The 27,222-nt window shown below is 40.2% G+C and overlaps 3 protein-coding genes across 5 annotated transcripts; all 3 read left to right on the forward strand.

Moving 5' to 3' along the window:
• The first annotated feature begins 6,575 nt into the window (after positions 1-6,575).
• Positions 6,576-17,608, forward strand: LOC112553916. Of its 2 annotated transcripts, none has more exons than XM_025221406.1 (16): positions 6,576-6,917; positions 8,736-8,923; positions 11,533-11,663; positions 11,915-12,050; positions 12,436-12,504; positions 12,734-12,849; positions 13,022-13,271; positions 13,895-13,981; positions 14,207-14,301; positions 14,797-14,904; positions 15,296-15,356; positions 15,538-15,645; positions 15,895-15,959; positions 16,216-16,287; positions 16,527-16,696; positions 16,920-17,608. In XM_025221406.1, exons 1-16 carry the CDS (start codon positions 6,818-6,820, stop codon positions 17,078-17,080), a joined length of 1,917 nt encoding a protein of 638 aa, XP_025077191.1. In that variant the 5' UTR covers positions 6,576-6,817; the 3' UTR covers positions 17,081-17,608. The 2 variants fall into 2 exon arrangements, with proteins under 2 accessions (XP_025077191.1, XP_025077192.1); XM_025221407.1 differs by lacking the exon at positions 6,576-6,917 and adding an exon at positions 11,127-11,199 and having other exon boundaries at positions 8,742-8,923.
• Positions 17,609-19,708: 2,100 nt separating this feature from the next.
• On the forward strand, positions 19,709-22,693 carry LOC112553917 (expansin-like protein 5). Its single transcript, XM_025221408.1, has 6 exons — positions 19,709-19,868; positions 20,188-20,331; positions 20,745-20,835; positions 21,460-21,604; positions 21,760-21,926; positions 22,511-22,693. Exons 1-6 carry the CDS (start codon positions 19,761-19,763, stop codon positions 22,573-22,575), a joined length of 720 nt encoding a protein of 239 aa, XP_025077193.1. The 5' UTR covers positions 19,709-19,760; the 3' UTR covers positions 22,576-22,693.
• A 1,302-nt stretch (positions 22,694-23,995) lies between these two features.
• On the forward strand, positions 23,996-26,995 carry LOC112554082 (expansin-YoaJ-like). Of its 2 annotated transcripts, none has more exons than XM_025221676.1 (6): positions 23,996-24,195; positions 24,994-25,142; positions 25,276-25,361; positions 25,830-25,974; positions 26,332-26,495; positions 26,791-26,995. In XM_025221676.1, the coding sequence occupies exons 1-6, from the start codon at positions 24,088-24,090 to the stop codon at positions 26,853-26,855; spliced, it is 717 nt and encodes a 238-aa protein (XP_025077461.1). In that variant the 5' UTR covers positions 23,996-24,087; the 3' UTR covers positions 26,856-26,995. The 2 variants fall into 2 exon arrangements, with proteins under 2 accessions (XP_025077461.1, XP_025077460.1); XM_025221675.1 differs by having other exon boundaries at positions 23,999-24,195; positions 24,994-25,137; positions 25,271-25,361.
• Positions 26,996-27,222: the final 227 nt, after the last annotated feature.

Here is a 27,222-nt window from a genome sequence, read left to right on the forward strand (position 1 = left end):
GGTCTGTTGACAATTCCATGGCATTCAGGGCTCAGATCCGTTCTCCGCCAGACACAAGAGGCTCGCTCCACGCTGAGAGAGCGAGAGGCCAAAGAAGGAGAAAAATACAGAATTGCAGTTGTGACGTGCGGCGGTATAAATCGATATCAAGCAGTTATTGCAGTCATCGATTTCTCGTCCCAGTGGAAGCGTGGAAAAGTGTTATCTTGCTGTAGGACAGTTTCACTGACAAAACGAGGCGCCATTTCTATAAAGAAATCCTCCCACTTCTACTATCTACTATCACTCAGTATTATACAAGAGAGATGGTAACAATCACCCAAATATTAACAAGGTCTGTGAATATCTGAGAAGGCTGGACTACCAATATGGCTTCTGATGACGTCACATCAGCTAAAGCATGCATGCCGTGCTCTGCATCTTCAGTTTATGAGAGGAGGAACTCAATACTGTATCATTAAAATATTAACCTCCTGGAGAATTTTACTGACTGCTGTACGGTGCACGAGAAGACCCGCTGTATATCAGTAGACAAGGAATCCTATTAACTCACGTTCATTACAATACACCATTACACTAGACAGGCTTCGTTTGACTGTCGTCATGGATTATCATCGGCCTTCTCTATGCCCTGCTTATCTATAATAATCGCTCGTCTCCCCGATCCCTCACTCCATTGTGTATGCTGCTGACATCGTGTGTCATCATCTATATCATATACTGCTGACATAATTATTCTGTGATATCATCTCTATAATACTGCTGACGTCAAATGTCATCATCTCTATCATACTACTGACGTCATATGCTATCATCTCTATCACATACTGCTGACATCACATGTTATCATTAAAAGATGGTCGTGATGAAAGTGTCGCTGAGCTCAGCAGACGATCATGACGAGGGCGCTGTTGACGTCAGAGTTACAAAGCGAATTCGTTGGAATGTTTGCAGCAGTCTGTCCTGCTGACACTACTTTTTGTCAGAACTTTCTGGTAACGACATCGTCGTCGCTGCCTTTTCGTCTTTTACTCCGAGCTGGTGTCAGGCCCGTTAACTGCAGATCGATACAGCGAAAACTGTATTCCTCCCTGGGGGGACTGAGTTCCGCGATGGCTCAGTGTGTGTGTGTGTGGAGGGTGGTTAGCTGTGTCAAATGAACACCGCGGTTATCGACCCGCGCACTCTTGGGTGCCGGCGTAGATAGTCGTGACGTCAGGCCGGCCAGAAATAGCAGCCAGCGCTCGGCAGATGACTTCCTCTGATTTTCTCTTTCTCTCACAACGTGGATCGACAACGACGTGAACTACGACCTGTTGCACTCTTACATAGAGTGTTAATATTGCGAGCATCCGACCATGAATCTGAGTTAAAACCTAGACGTTCAAACTACCGATTATTTTCAGTTTACATTATCTACGTCTTACTCTATTCACAATATTCTACGCAGAATGTTTCAGGCGATGAGGATGTAGAGAGAAACAATCGAAAGAACTCAAACAAGCAACCAAACAGGTAGAGTGCAGATGTGCACAGTGTCAGGTAGAGACGCACATTGTCAGTTTGGGTTTTGGGTTTTATTTTTCTTGAAGAAATCAGATGCTCAGTAGTTTAGTCTGGCTGCCTGACGAAGCGGAGAATCCTAGGAAGACTCACAGACTTGAGAAACGGTCGAGGCCTGGCAGAAATGAATTCTTGTTGTTGTGTGCAATACAGCGATAAGCGGTCATGCAGATGTTAGGGGTCGTCTGATGTGTGTCACCGTGCCCCGACATGCCCGACATACACTAACAACTACAACAGACCTATGTTAGTCAAACAACAAGAAAGAAAGGAATGAATGAAGGAAGGAAGGTTGAGAAAAGTGAAATGCTTTGACTCTGACTTCTGTTATTTCTGGTACAAAACATGATGATGTGGAGAGATCGTCCTGCTCTCTATGCCAAGTCAGAAGTGTGTCACACTGAGCTGCTCTAGTTGCGGTCCTGTCGTCTGCAGGTCGATGTGGATAAATGGCGGCGCATGGTACGGTGCGCACGTCCATAATCCGTGACATAAGGCTAGCTAGACAGCCCGGTCATTGCCCAGTCACCTGCATAACAGGCTTTCCACAGGTAGGGAAGCATCTTCAATGCATTGCCACAAGGACGTCTGGTGCCATAGCGACAGTGCACGTGATGCAGGGGTCACGGCCTTGACAGTCTCACCCATCGATCCTCGTCATCAGACCGTGACGGCGGTTAGCTCCACCTGTTGGTGCACTCAGACCAGTATTGCACCACGTGTCTATGACGTGAGATATGTTGTTACCATGGCCTACATGTGCTGCCCCCACTCGCTGTGTGTCGGCTCCACTCGCTCTGTTTATTGTCAGATAAAAAAGAAATGTTATCTGTTGGTGCATGTTGCATGGCACGCTGCCCGATGGCGGATGCATTCCAGATGAAGGAAAGCCAGCAGGATGCCAGACCCCAAAAGAGCTCGATTGCTGCACTAAGTCTGTGGATGTCGCGCTAAGGAAGTGGCTTTTAGCGCGCCGTGCATGGTGGGAAAAGAAAGTGGTTCACGCTATCTACCGTTGACTAACTCTCGACTGTAGCTTATATGATATAGTGGGAATGACCGTTTTCTAATGATTGGATAAAGCTCATTTACCAGTCTCTGGACAAACAATCCCCTTCCGTTCTCAAGATACACCACCTTGCACAGAAAGACCTTACACTCGTGACGTCACGTTTGTACGCAGACTCGCCTACTTAGCATACACCACTAACTCCACTGCTGAGGCTTTGATAATGTAAACCTATCCTACTCCATGTACAGCACTGATATCTGTTTTATTTATATGACAAGAACTTAAAATGGCAACACTGCAAATCATTATTAGCTAAATTAAATGAATGTTAGCGATTATATAGTTTTAAAGTACTTACATTACTAACCTACGTTATCGCAACTTAAAATATGACATGCCTTTCGAAAAGTAATACGACCTAAAATAATAAATAAAGAAAGCAGCCTAGCTTATAAATTACTTTTGGGGCTTAGTCAATCTCGATGCAAGCTAAGTGAACAGTAGAATGAATTTTTGCCAGTAGATAGTGTTTTATGAGATTACTCTAATGCACCAAAAAAAGTAAGGCCGAGTGATCTGATGTCTCACAAAGTTATTAAACTAACACAGCGGGTATCGATCCGCACACACTTCAGCGCAGGCGTTGGTCATGACGTCAAGAGGCCCAAAATAGCACAGCAGGCGCCCGGCCCGGTGCGCTTCGACTGGATTCCTCTCTCCTCCAGCAACCGTCCTCCTGGCAGCCCACGGAGCCGGAGATGGAGGTGAACAACTACGTCAACTACAACCTGCTGACAGGACAGGTTAAATAACCATTTATAGACTTTGAATGTAGCATCGTACAGATTGCTATGACTACAAGGACAATGCTTTAATATTTCGAGCATCAGACCATAAATCCAATTACAAAAAATTTCAATCATTTAATTCCGACTCCCAACATTCCACACACCGTTTTTCAGAAGAAGAGAATGAAAAAGAAAATAATAGCTTTTATAGCGTGGTATCCCAGCCAAAGTCAGGCACTCCGCGCATTACAAAAACAACTCAACACAGAAAAAATAATCATCATCATCGTCGTCGTCGTCTTCGTCGTCGTCATCATCATCATCATCATCATCATCATCATCAACGCTTGTAGAAAAGACTCAAGCAATCAAGCAGACAAAGTGTAGCTCGCCAGTGCAAATCATAGGTTTAGACGACAAATGCCTGCTTCTTCAAGAAATTAGATACAGTAGTACATTCCCTACCAGCTGATTTGGCTTGTTAACAAAAACAACAAAATAATTAAAAAAAATAAAAAAATAAAAGGTTATGGGAAGTGAAATGCTTTCCTACTGACTCCTTCAGATGTCATACAGGTGCAGAAATGCGGACTCGGAAGTCTGTGAGCCTGAGTTTTCTCGGCTGCGTCCTTTCCTTTTTCTTTTTTGACCGATTTTGCCAAAATATCTGCGCATAATGTAGGGCACATGTAAATCACACGAGCGTTGGTAATCGGTGATGCGTATTAGCATACAGCTGCCACGCAGCCATGCCATTAAAGCTTTGTCACCTCACGAGAAGTTTCTGGAAAACAACTAAACAACGAAAGCCTCTGTCACTGCGCACACAGCCTGTGCATCGTCCCGCGAGGACTTTGCGGCAATGTAAACAGCGATGACAGATGATGAAACGCTGACTGACGAGAACCATGTCCTCAACCGTCTTGCCAGCTGATCATCGTCATCAGACCATGATCCCTTTACTTGCTGTTACATTGTGTGTAACAAGCAGACCGCGATATGTAATAACATAATGTAATAGCTCTGTAATAACATAATGTAATAGCTCTGTAATAACATAAACGTTGTTACCACTGTTCACCAGTCTCTGTGCTTCACCTTTAGTTGAAGTTTAATTCCTTGAAGCTGTACGTGAGCTACATTTGGGGTCGTGGGAGTGTGCAGGACAAGAGATATAAGAAAAGATGTCAGACATGTACGTGCGTGCTACCCGGCACCCGGCCAAATGCCACGTGGGTTCCAGAGGACGAGCGCAGGCTGATTGCCAGGCCCAGTAAAGCGCGGTGACTGCGCTAAGTCTGTGGACGTCGCGCTGATCAAGAGGTAACCTTCATTGTGCCATTCACCACAGGACAAGAAAGCAGCTGACGTCATCCACGGGTGGCTAACCGTCCGACATATTGTAGCTTCTGATGACTGAATAAACCTCAGTTCAAGGTGCCTTACTAACGTCTGGTGTAATAACCATGATTAGTTCTCATGAGACACACCTGTCCTGTCAGTTACCTTTACAAGTGATCTCGACAAGTATGACCTACAACTTGTGACGTCACATTTGTACATAGATACGCCTAACTGACATGTGGCAAGCTTTTTTTTCCCAACCCCATGCTTAGACTTTAGCAACATAACTGTATCCACGTATAATTGTAATGTGCGTGTTGTTGATATAAAATAACTTGAGAGGATAACAATGTATGTGATTACATAGTTGTAATAATATTAAATTATTTAAATTAATAATATATGAAGTTAGCAGCATTAAAGATCACATTCCAACAGAGAAAGTATCACAGACTAAAACAAAGAAAGAGAAGCCTGGCTTATATATATATTTTCTGGATTTAGTCAGCCTAGACGCAAATTAGGTGAGCAACAGAACAATGTTTTCTAACATAGACTAGGGTTCTGTGACATTTGTAACTCTCTCTGTCACACACACACACACGCAGGTATAGATGCACTCGCACGCGCTGCTGTAGGACAGGGTTGTAATGTTCTAAATTCTTGTTAATAACTTATGTAATCATCCACGAGTTTCAAAAGCTGCGCAAGCGGTGCACGGCGTGGCGCTGGTGCAAATATCAGATCAAAGAAGCACATGGCGGCTACAGGTGTGTGCGTGTGTCCTTTATGTGTGTCATTTGCTGGGCCACTTCCCCACTGACAGCTGCTCTCAGTCACGGAACAAGGTATACTCTCTGCACATGCAGTGGCTTTAGTTTTAGAAAACAAGACAATGATCAGTTCAAAAGAAATGAGGCAAGCATTTATACCTTTATTACACAAAGTCATGGTTTCATTATTAATTGCGGGAAAAATAATGCAACTTAATTTTATTTTAATGCTATAACATAATTGACGCCGTATGTATGTACTTTTTGTGTTGTTGTTTTTTTCTTAGGAAAAAATAAAGCTTCCCAGCAATTGTTCTAAATTCTTGTTAATTTATTTTTTTAAATTTCTTCTGTATTAAAGTCGGAAGACGGGGCACGTACGAACATAGCTACTGTCCCTACCACCACACTATGCACGCACACACGCGCTCACACACACACACAATGCATATACTCTTTGTTACTTTAGTCTTTAATTAGACTTTTAAGTGTGCCGCTTATGTTTTGTGAATTTTATACGACTTACACTATCTTAAAAATTTACAAGTCAGGGAACTGTATTTGTGTAAAAATGTAAATGTATTTTAATAGAATGTTTTTAATCATTCAAACAGTTTTGAACTTTTTTTTCAATTAGCTGTACACAAAATAAATTTATCACAAAAATCTAGTTGAATAAAATCGATCCAAAAATAATTGTCAAAATAAAAAATTAAGTGCACGAGACTGCGAATAAAAACATCTATTATATTTTGTCATCTTTATGCATAATTATAATATGCGAAGTTTATTTTCATTATTTATCAGGGACTCCTGAAACTAGTACAGCCATGCGCAAGGATACAGCATACAATATAGTGCAGATGAACACCATGAAGCCATATCTATTTTTTTCACCTGTATCCTAAGTTTCATTTTTTTAAACAGATGTGAGAAATTATCATTTCATTGATTGGTTTTGGTATATAATCCCGGGTTGTATTGTATAGAGGGATTTTCCATCGGGAGTGGACCACCGAACTTTTCCACGTCTCATTATGCGCATGCGCGAGGAAAGAAGACTACGCGAGTCGGAGGGAACTATAAATAAGACGTCATCGTCCTCGTAATCCGTCATTGAGAAGCTCGGCTGCTCGACACGTTGTCCTCGCTGCTCACACGGCAAAGCTAGGGAACCTCAGTTCTTTAGTCTCCTTTCCTGTTTCACTTGAGTGTTCGATCCATTTCAATTCAAGCAAGCTGCATTCTACACCAAAAATCTCTGTCTTGATGCAGATTAGAGGTCATTGTAGATCTAGCGACAAATCACGAATCGACTACCAATTTTCCTTCGCAAAATGGCGATGGCGATGGCAGTGGAGAAATCTGCACTCGCTGAGGGCATCCAGCCGAGAGTAAGAAGCAGATCTAAAACATGGGAGTTACATGGAAGTAGAGGTGAGTTCACTAAATCAGCTCTCGATTTTGTCAGGCATGTTCAACAGAAAGGCATGGGTACTAATATTAGAAGTGTCTTTTTCGAAAAATGATCGTCTTCAGAGACTAATATGTAATACGGAGAATTTTTATACAAGAACATTTTTGTTCCTCATTTTATAAAAGCTTCACAGATGACAAACCAGGTATTTGGAATAAAATACGGTGTTGAATGCATAGTTATCCAGCTGTTGCTGTGTATCTTTAGCTTATCTGTCTGAAAACAGAGTTGAGTTGTAGGTAAATACAGTTTCTGTTTGGAAATATTATATCACAAATAATAATTTTCATGTATGCGGAACTAATGACATCATTAACTTTAATGAGTTACTGTTGCTCGCTCGTTTGGTCTTATCATTAACACTAACAGCTGTGATATTTGTAGCCATATACGTACTTGGCAGTTTGCGGACAAGAACTATTTGGGGATAAAGGGCATTTGCACGTAGTGTCTCCCCGGTACATTACTACTATAAGCAGGCAATTACAAGTTTTGTTTTTTAAAACTTGCACTAAAGACGATCGGATGGAAAAATAACAAGAAATGCAAAAGTATTTCCGCTAATTATTTTTAACAAGTCGACACGTGTATGAGCGCTCGGGTGTTGTTGGCATGTAGTGTGTTGTCTAATCCCTTCCATGGAGTTGTTGAAAAAGGGACTGTCATTAAAGGCTTTCAACAGTTTTTCACTAAGTAAGGCTTTTTTTGAGGGCTGTTTTCTTTCCGTGATAGGCTTTCACCTATTACTAAGTGTCCAAGTAATAGTATAGAAACTGTTATTCCCAAGACCTGGTATCCTACTTACTGCCTCATTGTAATTTTAATCTGGATATAAAGTTGCCAAGTGTGCATTATCATTATCAGTGATAAAACAGGGCTTCTGCTTACGCAAAAAATTGCGTACAGTACGCATTAAAAGTTCTGAGGACCCCTTCAATTTTTGTCAGTGGGGTCCCCTTCAAATTTGGGCGAAGAACAAGGACCCCTTAAAAATCTGAAGAAGGGGTCCCTGGGACCCCAAAGAATTTAGCCTTAGCAGAAGCCCTGTAAAATATCTGTAAATTTTAGAATGTTACCTAGAGAGTTTATGATTCTTTTCAGAATTTGTTGAATGTTTAATGCTGTTGTAGCAAAGGGAGTTCCAGTTTGCAATAATTCTTTGTGAAAAATAAAATTAGTTTTTTGTGGTATTACAATTTTTGGTAAAATCTTTTCCTTCAGAATTTTTAGTAATCTTAATTTTTGTGAGTAATCCATGCATATCAATATCGTCATGTTCATCAAATGTGGTGTCAGAATATCAGATATAAGTCCTTTATACATCAGAGAAAGTAACAGGTGACATGAGCAGGTTGGGGGTTTATCTTATGTACTATGCCTTAACATAGGCTGCAGAGTCATTACTTGTTGGAGCTGTGAGCAGTAACCTGGGACCAGGTGAACAATACATTGCAAGCTGATTGTCTAACATGTATATGTTTTAGCTTGTCCACACGCTGCTTTATACAAGCCAGTCATTTAGTGCTCAGTGATTTTGTATACCTGGCATGTTAGAAACTTCAGAATTTTGTAATTGATAATTTTGGTTTTCATTAGAGTGTTTGTGCACTGGTTTTAAATTCCTATTACATGTACAACAGAAACAGGAAATTATAAAAACTGATGAGCAGCCTTCCGCACACGTTTTTTCCATACCTTGGTATCTGAGAAATATGAGCTTCCTGGTATTCGTTTGGTTTGGTTTAATTTTCATGTGCCTACCTACTCTGACCATGAAGGCTTCAAAGCAGGACATGCCTGCTGCACCAGAACTCCCATCCATGCACCTGAAGCTCTCAGATCTCTAGAAGCTGACTTCTGGGCCTGGCGGATGGAAGACGCTCCAGAATTTGCCACAGCTGCTGGTGAGACATGTCACAATGACCTCCTGGAGTCCTTTGATATATCAGTCTATCAGACTCGCAAGGTATTATTGCTGTTTATCTCTGCATTCACAAACCATGATTATTTCAGTTTCTTTTACCCCCGTCCTTTTTGTTTTTCCATTCCATGAGAAGCCAACAAGAGATGACGCCTACAAAAGTCAAGTCAAGTAGGAGAAAAGGTGCTATGAAATTGAGGAGGTTTTTTTTTTTTATTTTTTAAGGAAAATAACCTTCATGCAAAAAACTGGAAAGAATTTATGGCAGATCTTTATAGCAAGAAGCAGATTGTTTTGAAAATCAGTTATGTGGATAACAAAAAGTGCAGTTCTTTTAGGCAGATTTGTGTCTAGATCATTCATGCATTGACATTTTAAATTTAATGAAGTTTATTTTGAAAACTTTACTGTCTGATTCTTATTCTAAGTTTTTTATCAATTCCACTTTAAATGACTGCATCCTATGATGTTGTAATCCATGCAAATATCAACAATGCCTAAGTAGCATTGCATAATGTATTGAAATATATTTGCATATGCACAAATTAAGAGCATGCACACACACACACCTAAATGCATACATGCTGGCGTGTGCAGCAGCCCATTCTTAAGAGACATATACACATGCAGATTAGATGGGGTTGATATGCAGGTTAACATATACAGACACTACTTGTACTGTCTGGGGAAATGCTGTACAGGTAGTCCTCGGGTTACGACGGTCTCGAGTTTCGTGGTTTCGACGCTTTATACGTGTCTCATTGCGACTTACGTCGTAAGTCGAACTGTACGTGCGCCTAATTCCACGTGCGGCACAATATTTTACTGTACTTATGTTTATTGATACTTAGGTTTATTATGTTTATTAATAATTATTCAGGGTACTGTGTTAGGATAGGTGTTTGGATAGGCTAAGTATTTGCAGTACTGTACTGTTATTATGGTACAGTACTGTATGAACGTATGATCCGACTTATGTTGAAATTCGGTTTACGACGCCGCATAAGAACAGATCAACGTCATAAGTCGAGGACTACCTGTACTAAGAATTGTTCATTTAAAGATGTAGGCATTTTTCTTAACTGCTTTAATTTGTCCTTGCAATGATTTTACCTCAGAACTCAGGTGGTGTTTATTATTTATTGTTCTGATACATGTTTTTATACAGTGCTAAAGATTTAAAGAGCAATGCTTACAGAATTTGATATTGAAAGCAAGGATACAGCTGTAAAGAGTTATATTGTGTACTTAAGTGATTGGGTCACAGAGACCATAATTCTCAGTGCTCGTTGTTTTTAGAGTGTGATTCTATCTCCTGCAATGTTTGGGAAGATTTTTCCTAAAGTTAAAAATTTTTTTTTGGTGGGGATTGATAAGTAGAAGATAGCTGAAGGTCTGTTTTTAGACAGAATGATGTATAGCTCGTTTTAATACATTATTGCTCGGTGAGAAGAGTTGAAAACTTGTATGAAGGGTGTGAAAATATTGAAATTTTTTGGTGAGAACTTATCAAAGCATAAAGCTCATTAATTGATTCTCTTAATCGAATTACAGCAATCCCTCGCCACTTCAATCTTCACCTGTCACATGTTTTCATAAGAAATTAATGGGAAAAATGATTCGTTGATTTTCTGCCAAATTCAATCAGTGGAAGAAAAATATTTTATGAATTTTTAGATGAAAAAAAAAAAACTCAAAGTGTATAAAAATATATTACTAATATTAATTCTAACAATAAAGGAATATTATAAATAATAAAATTAATATGAATTACAGTAAATAGTGCATATATACTCTGAAACGAGAACCAGCATCGCTTGCCTGAGATGCTGCGCGCCTACTCGCAATTGTAAACAACACATGGTTGTTTGCTAGAGAAGCATAAAGGTTTATATAGCGTTAAAGTATGGGGGAGGGTTTAAAAAGCCTTAATATAGTGTATAAATACATACATAAATATACCGTTTCTATTTTGCGAATTTTCGGTTATCGCAGGTGGTTCTGGAACGCATCATCCTTGATAAACGAGGGATTACTGTAACTTCGTAGAATTTTGTTAAGAAAGGATTGATTTTTAAAGTGGAACAGAAGAGTGGCTTTTAAAAAAAAAAGTTTTTGCATTATTATGAATAAAGGTCCCAGTAAAATAATAATTAAAGCTTCGACGTAGCTTCGGCTTCCTGACTACCGGCAGAGGATCTGTGCATGTACCCATGATTAACAGAATTATTGCTTTGCCTTTTTTTAGTCCGCAGTCTGTTGTTTGCGCGAGCTTTGAGCTGGGTGCAAATCAGTTCTGGCCTTCCTCTTTAGGAAGCTGCGTGAGTGTCACTATTTTTCAAATCCATGACTGAAGTTCTCAAGTGGTAATAAACTAAGAATTGTGGTGCGTGGGCACTTAGTAAAACAGTTTTTTCCTTAAAAAAAACAAAACAAACAAACCGTTTGGTGTTTACAGACGGCATTGTGTCCGTCCAGTTAAAATTTTGTGGTCCATTTTAATGTATAAAATGGCAGACATTTTTAAATGTAAATTCAGAGTACGTAATAGCATAAAATGTAGTTCTGCTCACGTAGCTGAAAAGAATGTTAAGGTTCATATGCAAATACATTAATTGAAGCAAATTCAGTGTATGAAATATTATGTGTTGCAGGTCAAAGTGCTGGAGTACTTAAACAGACTTCAAGGGGTTAACAGAGAGCAACTTTCTCCTACAGACAAACTAGACTATGATATCTTTGATAACCATCTCCAGACATTCTTGGATGGTGCCAGATTTGATATGTAAGTTTTTAATTCCTGTTCTTTTGGTTCATAATGATAATGTTGGCCCTGCTTGTGAGCAGAGTGAATGTTTTATTATCAAATTTTATGGTGCTGAAAGTTTTTCTTATAAAAATAATTTGGTGTTCTAAGTTTGTATGTTGCTTTAGTTTACCTTTCCCCCTTTCCTTTACATGAGATTTCATAATGTAATTACCATGGACTTTATGATTCTTGAAGACCAGTTTTTCACTGAGGAAAATTACTTTCAGGTATGTTAGCGTAAATCCAGTAAACTTCCTGGAAGGTGTCAATGCTAATCCAGGACATCTTCAAGTCATAATGCCTTTTACAGACATCTGTGACTACGAGGATTACCTACTGAGGCTTGAACTGTTGCCCCAACAGGCAAGATATTTGTCTAAAGAAATATAGAAAAACATCTTTTATTAATATCTTGAAGCATCTATAAAATATTGATAGGGTTTTGATACAGTAACATAAATTATGTCAAAGGTCACATTCTATATGATTGTAGTAGGCAAGTTTTTTTTCTTTCTTTCGAAACATTAATGACTAGAAAAATGAAGGAATATAATAAAGCTTTTGCTTAGATGTGGTAGGCTTAGTTGAAGTTAGAAACCATTATAGTCTTTGTACATTCTGACGCAATGGTTTTATATACGGATATTTGTAAATACAATTTATATAGCAGCAAATGGAAAGTCGTTTAACTATTTACCATGTTAAGCAACACAGAAGTAAGTGGTTTTTCGTTTTCTTTATCTCTTAGATTGACGAGAAGATTGAACTAATGCAAACAGCCATTACTCTTGGTCACACTCTGAATAAAATGTCTGTTGTAAGTATTTTTCTTGTCTTGATGTTATTTTGCACTTGCCTACCTTTCTTTTCTTGCACTGAGTTGTACAGGCATGATTGTCAGTTTTGTAAACTCCCTGATGATTGCTTGACAGCATTTCTTAATGAGAAATTTCTTTACAGAAGTCCTGCTGAAGTTTTGTTCTAAATTAAGCATATTTTTACCACATTTTTGCACCAAACTACTACATAGTATTCTTGTTTTCCAGATCCGCATTCCATCTCAGATAGATGACATTGTAATGGATGACGCTGAAGAGTCACCTTTTTATGCACCAGCATTTACAACTAAACTGGATAACTCCGATGTACCAAGTTCAAAGAGGTTAACATTTTTTGTTAAGAGAAAGTCAATATTTACCAAGAATTAACAGTAACATAATAAAAAATAATAGCAATAATAAAAATTTGGTTGTCCTGTTTTTCATCTTATTTTTCCAAGATTTAACTTAATTAAAAATTTTACGATATTTTAGTTATAATTTTTCTTTTTTTAGGACTGTGTTGAGAGCAAGAGCTGAAAACTGCATCAACTTGATCAACCAGGCATTGCTGCGGATGAAAGACTTCCTGGAGTTGGCCTACATCCCAGCAGCCCGTACAACATGGGGTGTAGCAGGCTGGCCTGATGGTAAGCAGTTGTATCAACAGTGCCTCAAGTACCATACTAGCACAGACATGACGCCCCAAGAGGTGTATGACCTGGGCCTGAAAGAGGTGTCTCGCATTCGTGGGAACATGGAAGCGGTAAGTGTGAGTTAGTGACGAAGGAAGACTTTCTCCATTCCCTCACTCAGAGATTACCCAGTCTTCTGAGATGTTGCAAGACCAGCATGAACCATTCAAATCTGTTGATTCACTGGACTGAAATTCTGAGTTCATATCCACATGAGGAAATGTATTTTAGAAATTTCAACTATTATTTGTTGAGGTGTCATTTTGGTACATAGTATTGTGTAGTCACTGCATTTCATGCATTTCAATCTGCTGTTCCATCTCAACAAGATTTTTTTTTTAAAAATCAGACAATATTCATTAAACTGCATCAAATGCCATTAAATCTCTTTTCATATCAGCTATTTTGCTGATAACAGAAGTGCTCATTGCTAATAGCACAAGCTAGCAGGATCACATAGTTGCATTTTCACATTGCATAATCACATTTTTCACTGGAAACATCCAAATGAGCCTGTATCTGTGACAGTTTTGCATTTCTGAGGTATTTCAGAGAGCAAGCTAGGGGAGAGAATTCAATATTAAAAATATAAAAATTTAGTTTTCTCGCAGACATAACCAGGTCACCCCAAATCCTTCTACTTCTCACCTGAAATTGCTGTTTGATATAAATTTTATTCCTGTTTCCTTGACAGGCTTTGAAGAGGCTGAACTTCCAAGGTTCCATCAAACAGTTCTATGACAGCATCCGAGCAGACCCTAAGTTCTACAAAAACAGCCCAGTAAGATTTTAATTCTGTTCTTTTTTCTTTTTCTTGATTTAAAAAAAATTTTTTAACGTTTGAATGTGATGATCATCTATCATTCATAGTCACCACTTCTGTTACGGTATCATAGCAGAACAGCAGGTGAGGGGGATAATGATGCCTTGAAGGTTTTTGGGTTCGGATTTTTCCTTTTTTTGTGCTGAGGTAGAAGTTGTTAATGATTTTATTCTTTATGTGCAGGAAGAACTGCTGTCAACTTTTGAAGACTATATCTACAATCACATCTTCCCTAAGCTACCTAAACTCTTCAAAAATATTCCTGACTTTCCACTCAAGTTAGTTTTTTTGACAACTTTCCACCCTCTCTCCTGGCATGATTAGCGCAAGCTCTAGACCAGTGGTGCCCAACCTTTTCTCACCCGAGGGCCACACTGGACACGTTATAAAATCTTGCAGGCCAGAACATGGTGATTTTGCCAGAATCATGACGTTAAAAATGAAATTGTGTGGTTAAAATGAGGCTAGATGTGTCCTGCGGGCTGCGGGATGGGCACCCCTGCTTAGACAGTGTTGAAATCTGTGCAAAAACCATCTGTTGAAATATTGGTATCTTGAATCATGAAGTACTTAAATATAAGTTCTTTTAAAAATTTTGAAGACGTAGAAGCAGCACAATGTGGATTTCTTGGAGGTTCTGCACATGCATATGCAAAAGATGAAAATGTAAACATAAGGTTAACTTTTCTTACGTGTACTGCTGTTTATCTGTCATAATTGACACAGTAGCTTGAGAAGGGAAATGTCTTACTCTTTGGTTGCACATGTTTCAGGGTTGAGCAGATGCCATATGATGGCCCTGGTGGAGTGTACATGGCAGGGACTCCAGATAAGAAAGTGCCTGGAATTTTCTATGCTAATGTTACTGATCCTTCAAGAGTGTAAGCAGGGGTCAAGCTGATACTTTTTTTTATACCTCTTATTTTTACTTAATCTCATAAGATTGGGAAAAAATTATAGTTGCATAATGAAATAATTGTATCTAATTGAATGTGTTGGAGATGACAGTGGATGATGCTTGTTTTAATTTTTGCTGCTGTCATGTAACCTGAACATTTTTGGGAAGGAGAAAACTTGAATTTTGCAATAAAAGTAATGAACATTGCCTACTTTCTGGTGACAGCATTAATCCAAGAAAATTCATATTTACCATTTTTTTAAAAATCTACATGGGTTACCTGCCTTTACCAAAAAACCTGTCTTCATCAATTGTTGCAAGATTAGGATGTTTCCAAACTTGGTTTTTCAAGTGTGTTCTTAATTATTTTTCAGCTCTACTCTTAACCTCATGGCTTTAACACTTCACGAAACACTACCTGGACACCATCTACAAGTAATATATTTTTTCGGTTGATTTCAGTTTTTATTTATTTAATTTTTTGTGGAAATCTCAGATTGGTAAAAGGGGGGTTTAATATGCTCTTGATACTTGATTTAAAATATTGGTTATGCACTTCCTCAGAAATGTTGTGGTTTATGCATATTTACCTTTAACCCTTTCTTTTATGCTATAGGCAATTTATTCTCTTTCTGCAAACATGCCACCATTCCGAGCACTGATCGAGGACAACCATTACTACAGAATGCCTGCCACATTTCCCATCCACACAGCATATATTGAGGTTGGTAGCACTGATTTTGGCAGCTATGTCCAAATAGATTAAAATCAATCAAATAATGGTTTTCATATTTTTGTGTTATAAAGCTTATGATGCATACTTAAATGGGAATTCTGTGAGGTTCTTCAGAGTAGCAAATGAACACGCTCACTCACACAGTGTTTTTATCAAGTGGTAAAGTCATATATGATAGGGAGTTTGATTTTACTCTGGAAGTCAATTATCTAATGGCATTGCTTTTAACTCCTCTAGGGCTGGGGCCTTTACAGCGAGTATCTTGGAGAGGAACTTGGCCTGTACCAAGATGACTACATGCTGTAAGTTGAAGTTGTTGAAATGCTGTTACACATATAGTCTTGGGTATACATAGGTTTTAGTGGCGGCTTTTTTGTGTGTGTGTGTTATTTTGTTTTTTTGTTTGTTTGTTTGTTTTTTGCCTTTTACTTCACTTGGTACGTCTTTTCAAAGAGACTGCATGCAGATTGTGGTTCTTATATAAAAGTCATGTCTAGCACCTATTTCACATTGTGCCAAATTATATAAAAAATTTCTTTCTTTTCAAACAAAAAAAAGAATGGGTCGATATTCTGAAGAAATCTTCCGTGCATGCAGACTGGTCGTAGACACTGGACTTCACTACTTTGGGTAAGGACTGTGTGCAGCATAATTTAAAATGCTTTCCATCAGTTTTATTGGTGTCATAAAGACTAATAACATAGTTAAAAAGGTTAAATTTGTAGTGAGTAGGTAACAGGTCAAGAGTAAAGGCTTTGGCAGGAATGTAATTTTTATCATAAATAACTGTTGGGGGTTTTTTGTTCATTAAATTTTTTCTTTGCTTTTTCATGGTGTAGTCATATTTTATGACTGAATGTTTGCTTCAGATGGGAGCGTGAGCGGGCCATTCAGTATTTACTGGACAACTCTGTTGAAACTCCAGAAAATGTGAAAATTGAAGTGGACCGGTACTTGACCTGGCCTGGGCAAGCCACGGCATACAAAGTTGGTGAAATAAAGATCAAGCAACTTCGCCAGAAAGCTAGTAATGCTTTAGGTATGACAGTCATTATTTTTGTAAATAATATCTGTTTTACCTTTTAGATGTCATATTAAATGAAGCAAAGCATCCAGGAAAATAGGTTGTGATAAAGACAAACGGTACTTGATATATGTATACATTAAGAGCATCATCATATCCTGCAACTGAATGGGTTTTATGCACACCTTAGTTATTTTTTTTCTTCATGGAATTATTTTAGTCTTTTTGTATATTCCAGGTGACCTGTTTGATATCCGAGATTTCCACTCTGTTATCTTGGTGAATGGAGGCATGCCATTAAACTTGCTGGAACAGCTGGTAGATGATTGGATTGCAGCAACATTACACCCTGAAAATGCACTGCAGGATAAAGATGAGAAAATATGCACTGAGGAATAAAACTTGTAAATTGTTGGATTATTTTATCGACTATGGGCAGTGGTGCTTTTGTGCAATCTCGTGACTTCAAGGATGGTGATTGCTGCAGAATGGCATGCATTGCATTATGTCGTGCCTTTTTTGCTTTTACTTTAATGCATGGGGGGAAAAAATAAGTATTTTGTTTTCTTTGCCTTGAATAAATGAACTGGTTAAGAATTGTATTATATATGCATTTGACTTGTTAATCCTATTTTCATTTTACTCCAGGTAGCAATTTTATTGATTGTATTAGTTATAAATGGTGAATTTCAGTTATGGTTAGAGTGATGGACTTGATGCATTTATCATCTGCAAGAGACTTCAACTTATAGACAAATGTTAAATGTTTTGTGATAAAACCCCAAGTCATACTGGATTGAGAGCTCTGAAAGTTTTTTTAAATTTTGCTTTTCTTTTGAATGCAATGGAGTTCTTGAGAGAGTTGTATGCAGAAAAACAATTTATACCCACCATGTGGTTTCTTTGTGGATACATTCATGAACAGAATTCATTCTTTGCGTTCTTTAGTCTGCCTATGTGTGTATGGAGTGGTCACTGTACGTGTATGCAATGGGTGAGATGTCTAGTGCGTTTCTGGATTTTAGGTGATAAGTTACTTGTTCTTTCTCACTCTGTCTCTCTATCTCTTACCTGTCTTTCAATGCGGATGCTATTATTCAGCTCAATACAAAATGGTACAAATATCAACCTTTTAGACAAATGCTGCAAAATATCTCTTAACATCCAAAGTTGTCACGGACGCTGGCTGTCACAAGAGCAACACACACACGACGTCCATACTCGTTAATTCAACATAGAACAACGGTTGCCTGAGGATGTCCACATCATGTTATTTTCCTTATCATGTGGCCGAGGACTTTACGACGAAGAACACAGGTACATTTAAAAAAGAAAAAAAAGTGTCTCAACGCACAGTTCTTTAGAGAAAATGGTTAAAACCATCTATGATGTAAGTAAACCTCGAGGGCGTAGGTAATGCACTAGCCTCTACACTTGATTACAGACATCAGCCACTCAGTTCATAACTTAAAATGGTTTTCAGTCTTTCTGAAAGCCAGTTCTCGATACATCAATTCCTAACCATCCATACCATCTAACCATGCACACTGACTCTCTAAGCTTTCAGTACAAACTATCAGTCACCTGTAACCATACTCACAGCTCGGCGTCTGCCTAGCGCAGTGTTGTCGCCCTTGTCATCTCCAGTCACAACACGAATAACACTCACCACACTTGTAATCCACTCGAAGCCATTTTTCCTTCCCCGATGGAGTAGGAAACTCTTTGGGTCTCCCCGTGTAAGTCACAGACGGATGCCACTGTCAGGCCGTACATACACACTGGCGGTGTCGGGGAGGGGGTGCTCACCCAGTCACAGCAGCGGTACTCCACGGTGACGTCACGAGGTCCGGTGCACCCAGTCCACCCGCTGCTGGGCGTTGTACCGACGGCGATCGAGGAATGGTCTTGGGAGGCGATTTTTTCTCCTTCAGAAGTGCTCCAGCTCAGTCAGCCCATACAGGGAACCTGTAACTCGAGTTTACACTAAACTACTATTCTACACCATGTTCTCCAATCCACACATCTTTCTCTCATGTATTCGTGTTTACAACTTTGAAACCTACAGGAGTTCTATTACAATTCCACAAGCAATAACAGAAATATGTTAGACCTCGTCTAGGCGAGGTTACTCAACAAGGGGTCAGCACTGCGCCGCCTCCAGTGTCGATGAACACCACCCTGCTCTACTCTGTCATCTCACCTCGCGACATTCACGTGACTCACGCACGTCTTCTTCCTTCACTATCCCGGGCCTGAGTACATTTTCTACCTCTTTCCCATCAAAAATCACCACATACTCCGTGTCACGGTTAACCCTTTCCCCTCTAACGCTCTCAGTCCTTCTCCCGTGCACTCTATCCGCTCTTCCCTACGTCGCCAAGGGGTTAAAATAACATGAAACACATGGAGGCACGGACTGGCGCGTGACAGAGGTAAAATACACACATCAATACTTGACAACCCAATCTGTGAAAATATTAAGCAACACAATAATCTGTGTGTAGATGAGCAGTTTTCAGAATAGACCACGTGATTCTACATCTCAGGGTTACCTCATCACTTACCAATAACTAGATTACAAAAAACTATATAAACCGTCATTTATCGATAATAACATATTGAACTTTTATTCCCATGTATTACTCTTACTTCTTTTGCTCTACATACTGTGATCGCCTACATTTCCAAAGACATTATTATTTAAATGCACGTAGTTATCATTCAGTGCTTGTTGTATTATTTTATATATATATTGCCCTATTTAAAAAAGAATAATTTTGCATTTATAAAGAAGTGTAATATACCTTTATCATGAGTACATGACGGCGGCCGACATGCCGGTGACACTAGGAGCAGGGTATGATAAGAGTTTGATGGAAGTAGATGTAAGTGTAGAGAAGCTCGTGCTGTCCCGTTATCTGCGCTGGAGAAGGTTTTTGTCAGAAGGCGAGTTTCCAGGACACGTGCCTTAAATATACTCACCACACAATGCTGAATAATCAGTTGGCGAGGGTGGATGTATATAAGGCCAGACTTACAGTCCGAGCCATGCTAGTGACAGAGGTAGAGGCTCAACATGTTGCTGCTGTCGTTGTTGTCGTTGGTTGTAGTGGCGTCTGTTGATGGCGCGGGGACCGTTAACTCCGAGGCCCTCAACATGTACAAAAGTACGTTTAAAGGCGATGTAAGTGATCTCTCTTTCAATTAATGGTTTTCGTCACCAGGTCAAACTTTATCGTTATTAATTACATGATTTCCCTTATTTTTCGTTCTTAATATCATACTTTTAGTATAAGCGTGAGATTATGTCCTCACAGCATTGTAATTTTACCTTTCCATACAGTTCAAGTAGGGGAAGGGTTGTTCGACTAAATTCTAAAGGCCAAGGGTCAGCTGTTTGAATCTTTCTTTCTTTAGTGTCTTCCTTGGTAAAGGTATGTGACAGCAGTAGTCGTGCTACCCATTGCATTCATTAATAAACATGTTTTCCATTCTGTATGCAGGGTACTTACTATGGCAGCTCTGGTGGTGGTGGCACGTGTTCATACGGGGTACAAAACCCACCTGCAGCCAGCGGGACAAAGTACCCCGTGGCTCTCAACAGTCCTCAGTTTATGAACTCTGTCATGTGTGGGTCCTGCTGGAGGGTGAGTATGGGTAAGGACACGTGTTTAGCTGTACTTGTATTAGTGTCAGACATGAAGATTAGCTGTCAGCTATTGACACTAGCTAAGCTACACACATTAGATGTGTCAGGGTTAGACATCTTAAATGTGTGGTATATACCCAAGTAACTGTCAGGCAAAAACGTGCTGGCGGTGCTGCTGGTGCTGCTGGTGGTGCTGGTGGTGCTGGTGCTGCTAGTGGTGGTGCTGCTGGTGGCAGCGGCGGTAGAAGCAGCTGCAACAGAAAGAAAAGAACAAACGTAACAAGAAAGAGAGTTGAACAAAGTTGAAAAAAATGATAAATACTTGACTTGTTTTCTATAAATACTTGACTTGTTTTCTAGAGACCACCATGTCTCTGTCCACTCTCTGGCTAACTCGCTGAATGTGTGCAGGTGACTGGGGCTGGGACTGGATCAGGCCACAGCCCAATAACAGGCACATTCACGGTCTTTGTGGACAACCTGTGCCCTGAGTGTCACGCCGGTATTCTATAAAAACAATATTTAAATACTAGAGAGTTGTCAACTGGTTTTCTAATGACTTGGTAAATATCAGTGCAAGATACTATTTCTGACTATTTCCTCTCGTTTTCAAGATATACAAGGATCTACAAGCACATAAACATCAAAATTGTGACTTCACGATCTGCTTTTGTTTCTAGTTCTCCGACTGGCTGAACCTTCCACATCAAAAACGTCTTCATAACCCTGATTTCTGTTTGAAGGAATAGTATCTTGCATTGAGTTCTACCCAGTTAGAAGAAAATCATTTTGCATCCCTCTAGTCATTCAACGATATTCCATCCGTAATTATCATCACGTGTTTGGAGGCATAGAGGTGATGACTAGTGCGAAGCTGGCTAACAAGTCTGTCTTCCTCTTTGTCCTCCATTACTACCTTCCACACTTTGTGTGTTCTGTGGCTGGTAATCTCGCTTTTGAGGTCGGGACTCAGCAACCTATAGTCAGGGCGTGACGGGTGGCAACAACTTGAATCGGAAATAAAAATACATTAATCTTTTGGGAGGGAAAAAAATTAACGCCAATGCACCCACGTTGTTACCTTTGAAAATTTTTTTTTACAAAACTGTTTTTGATGCGTTGGAAGGGGACCTTGACCTGGGTGTGAGCGGTGACGGCCGTTGGGACATCACCATTCAAGCTGTCCAGTGTCCGGTGGGGTCTGGCAACGTGCAGTTCAAGTTCCAGGGTTCCAACCCTTATTATGTGAAGCTGCAAGTCCGCAATGCTCGGTAAAGCTCTTTGACGAGAGAGAATACGGTAATATGCTGGTGGGGAGAGCGTGTGTGTGCGTGTGTGTGTGCGCGCGCACGCGTGTGTGTGTGTGTGTTTGTGTGCCGACATGCATCGCTGCACTGACGACCCTTGTGTCACCTGACCCTCCCAGACTGCCCGTGCACGTGATGGAGATCGAGCAGGGCGGAAGTTTCCACGCCATGACGCACACGGGCGACGGCTTCTTCCTGTACAATGGCGGCCCCATCAGCGGCGCCTTCAGGGTCCGACTGACGGCAGTCAACGGCGCGCAGATCACAGACACCATCAGTGGAATCGGTGAGCACTGCTGGCAGGACAGTCTTCCTGTGTCTGTCACGTGTCATCTATGTTCCTGATCGTTATTATTCTGGGATTATCGTCATGGCTTCTTACAGAACTTTTCTTCGCTGACTCTACAAGAGTCGACATTGCAGGTACCCAGATAGTTCCATCTGAGCCAAAACGCCTGGAAGCATTTGTAGTATATAGCGCATTGTTAAAATAATATTCATATATATTCTTTTTTTGTAGTCATACAAGAGGAAGTGAAGATAAAGCCGCACGCACCATTGGCAGTTTTGTTATGTAATGAAACGACATCCTGCTGATAAAAAGAATTTTAAACTAACAAATAGTTATTTATCACAGTTGGGCTTCTTGTAAATTTAATGAGTGCTTTCATTGTCCTCTGTATTTCTTGTCACCTTTTTTTTCTTAACAGTTCTTTAAAACTTACCATTTTATTATTGTTGTATCTGATGTTACAATTCCTTCATAACATCAGCTTTGTGGAACTGGTAAAAGTCCTAGAGAAATTGTGGAGCTGTTATCAGCTTAATACAATCTGCAGTATACTTTGCACTATGCCATCCTGTCTGCAGTGAACGACCAGATCCTGTCGGGACAGAACCAGTTTCCCTTGGACAGCAGCCTGCCCAGCGCCTGAAGCACCAAAAGCTTCAGTGACTCAGTGGAGGAGCTTCTCTGGTTTCTTCCACACGAGACTGTTTGACTGACTTATCTTTCCCAGGGTGTCATGCAAAAATAAAGACCTCCCACAGATGTACCTTCTCTTTGTCCTTCATTACTCTGTCTGCCTCTCCTCTCTCTTGTCATGACATGAACTCTGCCCTGTGCTCTGTGTGACTGACATTCGTGTTGTAGCAGGTGAGCGGCTGGCACCGAGAGACAAAGTGAAGCTGCCAGACAGTCTTTGACTGCTTTATAAATTATTGTCAAACATGTGCTTACTCTCTGTTCTACTTGATTTCAACACGTGAGTGAATATGTAACAGCTGAAATGTCCATTTTCATTGCTGACACCAACTTAAAGGGGAACTTACTGCTGCATATCCCCGCCTCAGCTTCCCCTTACCATCATTTCTACTGACACCCAGTAGGTAGTCCGTCGACATTTTAATCATAAACATCTGCGATGACCATGCACATAATACTTTTGGGAAAAAGGGACCAAGATGGCAGTTGATGACGTCACCAGGCGGTCAAACCAGGTCACGCCGAAAGTGCTGTACATGTCCGCAGTAAACAATAATAATACAATATTCTACAAGTGCAAGAAGGGCGCACAATGCTGTAGACCTGACAACCGGAGCTCGGCGACTAATGTCGTGCTCGGGTGGTCTCGATACCCAGGTGACGTGTTGCTGCCAGCGCTCTTGTCTGGGACAAGTCAGTAACAAGGATTTCAACTGACAGTCTGGAGAAAATGGCAGATGGCGAAGGTTATCTTTCTAGAAAAAAAAACTTTAAATATATTGAAGATAAGTGTCGCCAAGACACGTGGAACGTGAGGCCGAGCATGAGGACAAATGGGACTGTGACATGTAGGTCACTGCAGGAATCAGGAATGTTCCCCAACGAACACCTGACGAGAGTGAGTGACAGCAGTCAGCTTGGTAGACGAGGTGAAGTGGTACTTAGGGGGAAGACAAACAAATAATCGATATAACGAAAGCACAAGCATGTCAACAAGCAAACCAATAAACAAACACAGTGTCACAGCTGTGCTGTGCATCCCCGAAACAAAGTCAATTCATTCTTGGACTTTCTTGACCCTAGAAACCTGTGGTCTCTGTGCTGGAGAATTGAAAAAGTTTTAATATTCTTACTATACCGTGATGATTATTGATGCTGATGGATAATGATGATGGATGATTGTTGATGATGATGCGCAGGTCCTTCACACTGAAATCTCCAAGAAAAACAATTATGATAAGGTATTTTAACAAAAAGTATTTAAATGACAATCAAAGGACAACCATATTTTCTAAGCATGCAGAATGAAGAAGGATGAATGTGATCGCTGTCAAAGTCACAACAGGGCGTGGTTATTGGTCAGGGACTGAAAGTATAGAGACTGAGCAGGCCTGTGTGGTCTATATAAGACGATATAAAAAGGTTTGTCAGACGACGATAGAGGCTGAAGTTCACCTGTGACATGGGGATGCTGTCGGCGGTGCTGGGGTTCACTTTCATTGTGTCGGGGCTCGGCGCGGACACCTACGAGGAGGCCCTCAATCTCTACAGGTCCACCTTTCATGGAGATGTAAGATGTAGTTTATTCCACGTTTCATATGTTAATTATTACATTTCATTACCTAATTTTATATTTTCATCTTTGTTTTCTTTACTAAAAAATTTGCAGGGCCATATTTTATGATAATGAATGAAATGTTTTGCCTGCTCCCTCCCCACGTAACATGGAGGTGAAGTCTCTCGTGACTTGTCTTCAGACCTTCACGGCTCTTCTCTCTTTTGTCATTTTGTTTTCAATAACATGCTTTATCAATTCTTATTTATTTGTACGATTGGATTTCTTCTCGATGTTATCTGTCTTCTTTCACTTTATTCTCTCGTTTCCCCTTTCTTCTCATTCAGTTGAATTCGGTCGCACACTTTCTTTGTAGACATTTTATACAAAGTTGTTTATAATCACTTTGCCGGAATAAGGTAAATTGTTTATAATCGTTTTGAATAAAGTAAGTTGTTAATCATAATCTTTGTGTAAAGAAAGTTGCGTGAACACAGCGCGAGGTTCATTGGGTGACATCGGGTGCTGCATGACAAGCCCAAGTGCCATGACAATAATACAAGAGGAACATTGTGGAATAAGTATACAACAGTAACCAGTGGCCAACAGTTACAAAAGATTTCAGAAAGGAAATAGTTGAGGACAGAAAACAAAAGTCAGTCACAAAACAGTTTTTGGTACTGATGACATCATTCGTGGTGTGTTGTTTACATGAATTGTTGACTTTGTCAGTGACTAAAGATACTGTAATCTGAACATCTAGTGTTTATTGGTAGAGATTTGCTTGTTTATTTGTTGGTTTTTTTCGCTCAGGGTACGTACTACGGGGACGCTGGCGGGGGAGGAACGTGTTCCTACGGGGTACAAAACCCTCCGGTTGCTAGGCAGGTGAAGTACCCGGTGGCTCTCAACCGACCTCAGTTCTTGAACTCAGTCATGTGCGGGACCTGCTGGAAGGTGAGTGAACACACGTGTACTTGATGTGTTATGAGTGAACACACGTGTACTTGATGTGTTCACTTCATTCTCCCTCCCTTAGTCTTTGCCGCTTGTGTCCCCTGTTCTTCTTATTCTCAGGAACTGTGTGCAGGTGACTGCGTCAGGACATGGCTTGGGCAACAACCCTATACGAGGGGAGTTCCTCGTCTTTGTTGACGACTTGTGTCCGGGATGTCAGGCTGGTAAGTCTTGCTTTGTTTTTTTCGTCCCCTGCACTCCCCAATCCTCGCTATACCGAGTGTTTTAGCAACATCACCCTGCTGCTATACCATGCGGTGACTTTAGCAACATAACACCCTTCATCTGGATCATGTAGTTTTGTCTTTTAAAGTCTCATCCTGACGAAGATTTTGTCATCTACCACATCATCATTACGGAGGTTTTGTGCAGCTATCGCGGTCCTCAAGCAGACTAAAATATTACTATAAAATATTACTATAAAATATTACTACGCCCATGTTGAAGTCAGAAACGTGTTACATCTGCTTTGTAAGGTATTTATAGCACATGCAAATTTTTTGCGATAAGTAAACCTGTCAAGTTGGTTAATCTGCATAACCGAGGGTGTGGTGTGTAAGGGTGGGGAGGAGCGAATAAATGTCGAAAAGACAGAAGAAAGAGATGAGTTTGTTACCTGTCTGTACTTGAAGGGGACCTTGACTTTGGAGTGGACGGTGATGGCCGTTGGGATATCACCATTCAAGCTGTTCAGTGTCCAGTGGGCTCTGGCAACGTGCAGTTCAAGTTCCAGGGGTCCAATCCTTGGTACCTCAAGCTTCAGGTGCAGAATTCGCGGTAAGTGGGCGAAGGTGAGTCAGGGTGCGAGTGGCTTGCGACACTACCATCTTCACGCGTCCTCTTTTTTCTTCCACCATTATTATTTACGAAGCTGGTAAACAAACTCGTAAATGCTCTAGATCCGAGGTAGAAGCAAATCATATAGACTGACTAGTATATCATAGGAATATCAATGGTTACCTGTGAAACACCCACACACACACCAACACAGAGAGAGAGAGAAGGGAATGGAAAGCAGAAGCAGAAAGCCGACTAAGACGAAGAAGACGACACTGCTGATAATGATGATCGTCGTCGTGAACAAGATTGATATAATAGTTTTCTATACATATATATAATTACCTGTGGTTTCAGACTGGCGGTGCACAAGATGGAGATTGACCATAACGGCTGGCAGCCCATGAAGCACACGTCTGACGGATTCTTTGTCTTCAACTCGGGGCCCGTCAACGGCAGTTTCCGAGTGAGACTAACGGCCGTCAACGGCGCTCAGATCATCGACACCATCCCCAGAGTGGGTACGTGTGACAGACACAAAGTCTTTTCTATCTGAAATTATTTTCATCTGGTCTTTGAGCACAGTAATTTTCATTTATTTATTTGACTGTGTCTTGCGTCTTAAGCAAATACCAGACACATAATGGAAACAAATACCAGTCACGTGATGTAAACGAATACCAGTGATGTCATGTAAACAAATAAAAGTGACTTCATGTAAACAAATAACAGTCAAATTATGGAAGCAAAAAAAAAAAAAAAAAAAAAAAAAAAAAAAACACCTGGCTGATTAGTGTTTGTTTCTTACCTGTGCAGAAAGCGACAGCGTTTTTCCCGGACAAAATCAGTTCCCACTGGACACAAGCCTGCCTCACGCCTAACTCCATGTGCGGGAAGATTCACAAGTCACGTGGTGGGAATATTTCATGAAACAACCCTCGGCTCTTTGTTGAGCTCAGTAGGATTCCCGTGTTACCGAGATATAGATATAGTTCATTAAAAGTGTGTCATGACACAGGATGACACTATTTTTTCCGTTTCACCTAGATATAGATATATTTGATTAAAATTGGATTCTAACAAAACACTTAATAATAATAACAACAACAACAAGAATTATAATAAGCACTTGCTTGTATAGCGCCTTATCTCCCCTGTAGACAAGCTCAAGGCGCGTCACAGATGACAGATGTTGTGACGTGAAAATAAGTTGACGTCAGAACAAAATGACGGTACTCCAGGCCAAAG

Source organism: Pomacea canaliculata, linkage group LG13 (genome assembly GCF_003073045.1).
Source record: "Pomacea canaliculata isolate SZHN2017 linkage group LG13, ASM307304v1, whole genome shotgun sequence".
NCBI lineage: Eukaryota > Metazoa > Mollusca > Gastropoda > Architaenioglossa > Ampullariidae > Pomacea > Pomacea canaliculata.

Excerpts from the sequence above, each read along its gene's own strand:
- LOC112553916 (XM_025221406.1), top strand. The coding sequence starts at position 6,818 with ATGGCGATGGCGATGGCAGTGGAGAAATCTGCACTCGCTGAGGGCATC. Across the intron at positions 11,664-11,914 it reads GATGGTGCCAGATTTGATAT|GTATGTTAGCGTAAATCCAG; the intron begins GTAAGTTTTTAA and ends AATTACTTTCAG. Across the intron at positions 14,905-15,295 it reads GTTACTGATCCTTCAAGAGT|CTCTACTCTTAACCTCATGG; the intron begins GTAAGCAGGGGT and ends ATTATTTTTCAG.
- LOC112553917 (XM_025221408.1), top strand. The coding sequence starts at position 19,761 with ATGTTGCTGCTGTCGTTGTTGTCGTTGGTTGTAGTGGCGTCTGTTGAT. Across the intron at positions 19,869-20,187 it reads AAAGTACGTTTAAAGGCGAT|GGTACTTACTATGGCAGCTC; the intron begins GTAAGTGATCTC and ends TTCTGTATGCAG. Across the intron at positions 20,836-21,459 it reads GTGCCCTGAGTGTCACGCCG|GGGACCTTGACCTGGGTGTG; the intron begins GTATTCTATAAA and ends ATGCGTTGGAAG.
- LOC112554082 (XM_025221676.1), top strand. The coding sequence starts at position 24,088 with ATGGGGATGCTGTCGGCGGTGCTGGGGTTCACTTTCATTGTGTCGGGG. Across the intron at positions 24,196-24,993 it reads GGTCCACCTTTCATGGAGAT|GGTACGTACTACGGGGACGC; the intron begins GTAAGATGTAGT and ends TTTTTCGCTCAG. Across the intron at positions 25,362-25,829 it reads GTGTCCGGGATGTCAGGCTG|GGGACCTTGACTTTGGAGTG; the intron begins GTAAGTCTTGCT and ends CTGTACTTGAAG.